At 42.3% G+C, this 8,550-nt stretch overlaps 2 protein-coding genes across 2 annotated transcripts; both read left to right on the forward strand.

Annotated features, from left to right (window-relative positions):
• Positions 1 to 29: 29 nt before the first annotated feature.
• On the forward strand, positions 30 to 1,070 carry TEOVI_000527400 (Trypanosomal VSG domain containing protein, putative; the record flags this gene model as incomplete). The annotated part of the gene is made up of 1 exon (XM_067220503.1): positions 30 to 1,070. The coding sequence occupies one exon, from the start codon at positions 30 to 32 to the stop codon at positions 1,068 to 1,070; it is 1,041 nt and encodes a 346-aa protein (XP_067076604.1).
• A 4,860-nt stretch (positions 1,071 to 5,930) lies between these two features.
• On the forward strand, positions 5,931 to 7,301 carry TEOVI_000527500 (Trypanosome variant surface glycoprotein (A-type), putative; the record flags this gene model as incomplete). Its single annotated transcript, XM_067220504.1, has 1 exon — positions 5,931 to 7,301. One exon carries the CDS (start codon positions 5,931 to 5,933, stop codon positions 7,299 to 7,301), a length of 1,371 nt encoding a protein of 456 aa, XP_067076605.1.
• Between the last annotated feature and the right edge of the window lie 1,249 nt (positions 7,302 to 8,550).

Here is an 8,550-nt window from a genome sequence, read left to right on the forward strand (position 1 = left end):
CTATCCGAAGCAAAAAAAAACATAGTGACATGCCAAAAACAGCACCAACGAGAGGTAACAGCAGTGTGGCAACGGGTCGTGTGATCGCAACGGCAACGTGCTTCCTGGCAGCTAGTGGCATCGACGGAGCCAAGCCCAGCAAAGGCGAAAACGCGGCGGCTTTCGCAACATTGTGTCTAGCAATCAACAGCGCTCTAAACCCCAAAGTGCCAGCGCAGCTAACCACACAAGCGTCTGAAGTATTGGACTTCGCAGCCGCCGTGAACTTAACCACCATCGGGTCTGAAGCTCTAACAGACGTAATAGATAATCACGACAAAACAAACGACAAACTTAAGCCAAACTCAATACAAAGCAAAACGTGCGCCGCAGACAAGTGGGACTTCTGCGCACGCGGCGGACGCAAGGCAAAAGAGCTAAAGGACAACAGTGAATTCAAAGCATACCGTCAAGCGGTCATATCTCCAGCACAGGTAACACAAATAGTAAAAACAGTAGCTGCCATTAAAGAGGTCGCCCAAGAGGTAACGCGGCACAGTTCAGCAGCAGCAGACAGAACAATAATAGGAGAGCTGACCGAAGCACTGTACGGAGCGGCAGACGAACCAGCAACAATGACTGTGGCAACGAACAGCCAGGACAGAAAAACCACGTGCGGGGATACCAGCGGCGATAACAGCGGCAAACAGGCAGGTAAAAGCCTAGCACAAGATGCCTTATGCCTTTGTGCCAAAGACACAGCGCAGACAACAAGCAACGCATGTGCCACGGAAACGAAATATCAACTGCAGGTAACCGCACGCGCCGATACCAACGCGAAGTCAGACTGGGGCAAACTGAAAACGGAGTGCGAAGCAAGAGCAACACCAAACGACGGCACACCCGAGGTGATACAGGCGGCGGTCGCAGCTTTCGTGCGTGAAAGCGCAGGGACCAAGAGCACCGGTAAGAAAATCAATGTCCTCGGTCAGCTGCAAGGGACCGGCAGCGCAGGCTGCGACGACGCAAAGACAGCACCAACGGCGGAGCCTGCGTATACTACGGAACTGCTCAGGGCACCGGCGGCATAAGCAAAATAGAATGGTTAAAGAAAATGGCCAGCGCAGCGGATAAGCTAAAAGCCGCTCACGTGGCGGCAGCCCGGGCGCAAAATCTGGAGCTCCACCTTATAGAACTAAACCGCACACTAGCCAGAATAGCCAGCAACATTAACAACGTAGTGCCAACCTCCACAACGACAACACAAAACAAAGGAAAAGACAAGAGTACAGAAGGCAGCGAACAAAGATGCGACAAACATACCGACAAGACTGAAGAGTAATGCAAAAGCCTCGGCTCCGATCACGATGCTGAAAATGAAAAATGCAAACCTAAAGCAGGAACAGATAACACAACAGCAGAAACGGGAGAGCCGACAAGTAAAGCAGCCAAAAAGTGCTCCGATAAGAAAAGTGAAGCCGTGTGCACAGATGGTTGCAAATGGGATGGAACAGAACGCAAAGATTATAGTATTATCGTCAATAAGAAATTGGCTCTGATGACTGCTGCTACATTTATGAGATAAGTAGAATTTAAAATTTTAAGGATTTTAAATAAATTTTATGAAATTTATGAAATTAATAAAACTTTTCTATTTTGAGAGAGTTTTCTAAAATATGCATGATAGTGGCATGGAGGTATGATGTAGCAGGGTGATAGAGTATAAAAAAGCGTGCTATCCTAAAATTTTCTAACTTTGTTTTTTCTTTTACATGTACTGGTTAGGTTTACAATAGTAATAATAAAAGTGGAAATAATAATAATGATAGGATAGTATTGTCAATGCGGATGTACTAATATTATAATAAAAATAGAAGTGGTGGAATGAAAATAAGTAAGTGAGTACAACAGTAAAAAAGAGAGGGGAGATAAAATATGTACAGTTTCAAACACAAATATAACGACGAGAATCGTTATGCGCGAGCATGTAAGGGAGAATACAATAAGATAGCAACAGAGTGTGGTGTACATGACAAGTGAGATCACTCGTTATCAGCAGAAGAAGAGACAGAAGAATAGACAGAAGAAAAAAAGAAGGAAGTTAAAACACAGAGTGAGAAGACAGAATATGTGACACAGCGGAACAAAAGAGGAAATGATACAGGAGGGTTCGTGTGTCTTATTTCACGTAGAAGCGGACAAAGGCTACAGCGCATAGAAAATCTCTATGTTAGTTCTTAATCTGGTAATGGAACATAGTGTAAGACAGTAAAAAAAGAAAACGATAGTTCCAAGTCAAACAATGAAGGTAAGTAACTTGAAGGAGCTTTGAACATAACAGTGTAAAATAAAATGAAGGGCTGTCACTGGGCGCTTTAGGGTGTATGTTTACAAATCCTTGCGGATACTGAATGGAGATGTAGGAAAGAATATGGTCTAAAACACTGTTTATTAAAGGATAGAAACACTCGTAGTTAATGCAAAGGCCACTTTACTTCGCGAAATAAAAGGTGCCGACCTTAAGCTGAGCGAACTTACTGCATAAGTAATAATTGAAGTGGTCTCATTGCTGAAACGGCTGCCATCAATAGCAGCGAAACCAGGATGAGCCTGCGCTGCGTCGCGGAAGCAGCCACGCTCTGAAACCTTGTTGCAGACTCAGTGGTTCATCTCATCGTCGTTTCCTAAAATTTGAGTAAAGCTTAGGTAAGCTAGAAACTGAAGCACTTCCCGTTGATGTTGACTTAGCGATGGCAGGGCCAGCGCCATACATGACCCGGATAAAAACAGCCGTGGGTATCGTACTCACGGTAGTTTTTATAGACTTTTCTATACAGAAAGTAGAAGCGACAGACGGCAACGGAACAGCCGATGCGCGCTGGCGATCCCTCTGCAGAATTTCTCAAAACCTTACGGCTTTCTACAATCAGCACACCACAAACCTGGGAGTGAATGTAACTGCGAACAATGAGGAAATTGTGAAGGAATACCAACTGCGGATTTATATGGAGATGTCAGTTTCGGATGAGGCGATAAAAGCGTACCCGATCATAAGATCACTTAACAAAATAAAGATGCCAAATGATGCACACGCCAAAGCCGGGGTCGCCAAGGTTATAACGACAACAGCGCACCGCGGTTTCCTGCGCGGTCACCTATCAGAATTCCTAAAAGCAACCAGTACAGCAGCGACTTTCAACGGCGACAATGGCTGCCTAATGAGCCCCAGCAGCTCAGAAACCCTGCTTTCTTCGGCGGGAGTCGCAGCCTGTAAACCAGAAGTAACGCAATTGACTGGAGACACAATACCGAACTACGACCACACGGCAGCAAATTTGTTCGGCAGGGCGGCAGATCACGCGACACAATCAAGTGTAACGCGCGGCTCGAACACCTGCACCTTTACGACAATAGGCGGAGCCACGGTGGTGCTGGCAGCACAAGTTGGCAATAACCAAGTAGAGTTCGCGGGCGATACTTCAAACACAGCAGCAAAAAAAAATGGCCTATCCAGAGTCGGGGTAACGCTCTATAATAAAAAAGGAGGATGCGGCACGACACTGGCATTATTCCAGAAGGCCAGGAAAGCACTAGACGTCTTACAAGGAAGTAAACTCCCCAACTTCACGGCTGGCAACACACCAAATGCAGATGACATAAAATCTGACGAAGTTGCAACAGCGGCGGCAGCGGAGCATTTGTTAGGCGAACCAGCAGACTTCAAACCACCAAGCAACCGACAGAAAGTAGACGAAGAAATAGGCAAAATCTACGGCACAGGCAAAACTTGCAGCGAAGAGAAAATATGGGAATATGCAGCAACTCAGCATACCAAAAGATCTATATAATCCGTCAGCAACTTCGAATGAGAAACCAGAAGATATTAAAGATACAAACCAATTCCGCACTATCCTAAGTCATTATCAGGATAAAAGAGTGGTATAATCAGCGCTGAAAAACAAGAATATAGAGAGGGCAATAGCAAACTCTAAATGCACAGCACCAGCTATAAAAGAAAAGCAGAAAAAATGCAATACCGAAAGCAAGGGCAAAAAAGATGAATGCGATAAGCTAAATAGCCAGGGGTGCGTTTTCAATCCCAAATGCAACGAGAGTCGAAAGTGCACATTGAGTGAGAAAGGCAAACAATCTGCAGCAAAAGAGGCAGAAAAGGGAGAAGGCAAAGACGGCGAAACTGCGAATACCACAGAGAGCAATTCTTTTGTCATTAGCAAGGCCCCTCTTTGGCTTGCAGTTTTGCTTCTAGCATAACACACTTAAGAATTATTTGTAAAGGATCTTTCTTAGTTTTGTAAATATTTGTTCTTTTTAGTGAACTTTCTAAATTTTTTAAGATTTTATATATTTTAACACTTTTGAAAAAGCTTTGAAAAATGCGTAAAATTTGTAAATTGTGCATGATTGTAGCCTGTAGATGTAAAGTATTAGAATAATAGGGGATAAATTTTTCTTTTTGGTTTATTTTGTTACTTAATTTATGGATATTAGCAGTAATTTAATGTTTTAATTGTCTTTATAATAATAATAATAGAAGAGTATTGTGGGTGTGTGAAAACTATGGCAATGGTTGTGGTAAAGAACGAGAAAATGAACAACCAAAATACAAGGAGGTGAAACAATGGGAGTGGTGTGATGAGCAATAAGAATATTATTAAAGAAAATACAGAGAGAAAAAGAGACACAGAAAGAAGGAGATAGGATATGTCCAGCTTCAAACACAAATATGACGATGGGCATTATCATGCACAAGGAGATAATGAAGGAGACAATGAGGGGAAGTTACCCTGTCTAGTGTAGAATTCAAACAAATATTTTGTTATGTTATCCGCAGCAGCAGCGACGAGAGATAAAAAAGAATGAAAGTACTTATGGAATTAAACAAAATAAAACAAGGCAAAACAGAAAAAAAATACATCAGAAGAAAAAACGGTAAGGTGCTATATTTCACTCAAAAGTGGATATATATTGTTGCATAGACGGTGACAACTGTGGTTTAAATTTGTGGCATAACCAAGTGTCCAACTGTTAAGAAGTAGCAGAGAACGAATTAAGTAAGTTGGAAATAATGTTGAAGTTTCCTCCTCACCAAATATAATAATGGGTGCTAACATTTGTGGGTAATAATATGATATTACCAGAAGAATTATTTTAAAACTAGAAATACCGATGGATTCTGTGGTAGAAAAAAATAATAGAGACACGAAAAGTGCTTAAGATGAGGCACGAATCAAACAACTGAGATCTTTGTGTGATATACCGAAGGTTTCAAACGTGCTTCTGCCTCTCCTCTGCTGCCCAAATGTCAAACTGTTGAAAACTCTAAAAGAGTGGCTAATTCATGTAAAGGTGCACACTGACGAGACATTGAGGGAGCGCATCAAGAGGCTTTAAAGCAAAACAACTTATCACCGCAATTTCCCAGTGACAGGCAAGATTAAAAATAAGCAAGAGTAACAGCGCAAAAAGCCCAGGGCAATGCGTACAGGTAAAGAATCAGCTTTATATCATTATTGCATATGCATCCACACAGTAGGATTTGGGCACGTTTAGTAACACGAAGAGACCGGAAATGATAAATGTTTAAGATATAGGTATTGGATGATCCGAATTAAAATTATGAAGTGGAAAACCCGTGACTTAGCTGAGTGTTTCTTTCTGCAGCATCAGAAGACGCAAACGGCAGATACGGTTCTTTATTTAACTTTCCCGTTAGAGCAAGGCAACAGTTGGAAACTGCCCTGTATGATCAAAAAACCGTAAGCAAAAAAGTTTCCAGGACGATAGAAGGCAGATCCAAACAACAACAAGCGGAGACGGATCGGGAGAGTACGAGAATGACCGTCCGCAGAAGTGAAGTGTTACTGTCTTTTTACATACGCCTTATTTCTTTTTTTCAACTAAGTACAAGAGATCCGCATATTTGAGAAAAGATGACAGCGGATCTAACAGCCGGACCGTGGGCGAAGATTCTACAGCCGTTAACCCCAGCAGTTTTATTAGCAGCGGTCTTCGCACAGCAAGCAACGCGGAAAATAACTGCCGTCGGAGACCCCATTAAACAATCTGGCTGGGAACCGCTGTGCACACTAACAGCGACACTGGAAAAAGCGGCGGATTTGGCAATGGGCCAAATACAACAAGTTACTACAGGCAACAAGCAATACGCGCTAGCAGCACTAAAACTTCAAGTCCTTGCAGAAATGGAAACAAAACAAATAGGCTACAGCGCTCTGGCGACCACAGCGGCCGGAAAGGCAGACATCGCGCTGTCACTGCTAAGCACCCTGCACAGCGACGACATCGCAGCAGTTTTCTACGCCGGGGATTTACGAGGCAACATTGGGGGCGTCCTCAACCTTTTGGCACGCGCTCAGGAAAACTCCGGTACCGGCTATTGCCTGGCAGACAGCAGCGGCAACCACGCTGGGGCGAGCTTTACAGCAGACAAATGCGGAAACAAATATCACACGCTAACAGGCTCGTCACTGAAACTAACAACTGAAATTACAGACACGGGTTTCAAAGGTTTCTCGCCAACCAACGCCATAACTTCAGGCGCAGCCGGCGACGGCGCATGCAGTCTAACGACAACCGGGACAAACGCCGCAGGAACTTTATTCAAGTCGGCAACGGCCGCCAACATCATGTCAGGAACCGTTACGATCAAAGCCGACGACGACACAGGGGAGTGGAAGATCAACAACGGACGGCCGCTGGCGGTGCACGGCACATCGACAACAGATTCTTTACTGGGCAAAACTTACAATGCCCTACACAAGGTAAACAGCAGGGATGTGTCGGACCAACCAGCAGACATAGATGCTGCTGTAACCGCAGCAGCGAAAAGCGCAGCCTTTAAACGAACGCTAACCCAGATCCTTAAAGCCGAACCACACAAGCTGGCAGATCCGGCACTAAGCAAGCACGTCAACGACATCGCCGAAGACCTAGCGGTGTCGAAACCGAGTGGCCTCGAGCAATTACTTAAAGACATCAAGGAAAAAAAGCCAAAAGGCGCACAGGAGGACCCCAACACAGAAACAGCGCTCAGTACGGTCAACAACATGGCCGACCTTACGAAGGTTCTGTCCTACTATACCCGACAGCACACGGCAGCGGTTAGCAAGCTTCAAAAAGAAGTCAGTGACAATCATGTAAAGTGCTCAGCTAATAAGCCAGAAGAAGTTTGCAACGCAATAGGAGAACAAGAGAAGTGCGACAACACGCCAGGGTGCCATTATAACAAAACAAAAGAAGGCAAAAAGTGCACATTGAGTGAGGAAGGCAAAAAAGAAGCATAAAAAGCAGCAGCAAACCAAGAAACAGGAGGGAAAGATGGGAAAACAACAAACACCACAGGAAGCAATTCGTTTTCTATTAACAAGGCCGCTCTTTTTCTGTAATTTCTGATTTTTTAATTAAATTACTAATAAGCATTTGCTCAATATTATGAAATATATGACATTTTGATTATTTTTATAAATATACTAAACTTTATAAAATTTGAGATAACTTAACACTTTTTAATTAAAACGTGCCATTAGTAAAAAATATATAATAAAAGTTTTATAAAAATGCATATGAAAGTTTATTACGGGAAAAAATAAGTATGTTGATAGGTTATGAAAAGTAAGTCCATTGTAATTTGTTCATTTTGCTTGTTTAGCCTATTTTTTGAGTATTAGTTAGGTTAATCATAATGGAAATTTAAGAATGATGAATAAAGTGTGTTGTGAGTGTATATATACGCATATTATAATGAGAGCAGTAATAATAATGATTATAATAATTATAATAATAATGATAGGAGAGTGTTGTGAGTGAGGTTGAGGAAATGAGAGAGCACAAAGTGTAATTGTTAAGAGAGCGCAAAAAGTAATTGAAAAATATAGAAGAAATATACACAATCTCAAACACGAACATAAAAATGATTATTATGATAAACAAGAAGATGATGAAGGAAATAGTGAAGAGAAAACAGAGTGTAGCGTGCAAGGCAAATGAAGTCACTGCGATAGCGGGAAAAGCAGTAATATAAGAGCAAAATAGAAGGGAAGGAAAACAGGGAGTGAAAAACCAGGAATGCGCGACACAAAAAAACGTAGGAAGAGATGATACATGAGGAAATGATGCTCTATGTTTCACTTAAATATGGATTTATGCCACCGCGGAGGAGATTGTGGCACTGTATTGTTTATGATGATGGTGTATCCTAATATCCAGCTGTAAATAAGAAAAAGCAGGAAGAGATTGGATAAGTGTGAAGAAATGGCTGAGCTTGCTTCTTATCATAAATATAGTAACAATGAACAATATTTGTGTGAAACAATGTAATATTATTGAGAGGTGCATTTTAAAACTAGGCATACCAATGGATCACCGTGGGCAGAAAAGTAAAATAAAAACGTGGAAACTGTGTGATATAACGCATGTGTCAAGTTTTGAAGGAATTATATATGAAGTACAAGACTTTTTAAATGATACTCCACCCCTCCCATTTTGGTAAAATGTCAAACCCTTGAACCATTTCAAGGAACGGTTACTTCATAT

Source organism: Trypanosoma equiperdum (assembly GCF_001457755.1).
Source record: "Trypanosoma equiperdum strain OVI genome assembly, contig: ctg_1171, whole genome shotgun sequence".
NCBI classification, from domain to species: Eukaryota; Euglenozoa; class Kinetoplastea; order Trypanosomatida; family Trypanosomatidae; genus Trypanosoma; species Trypanosoma equiperdum.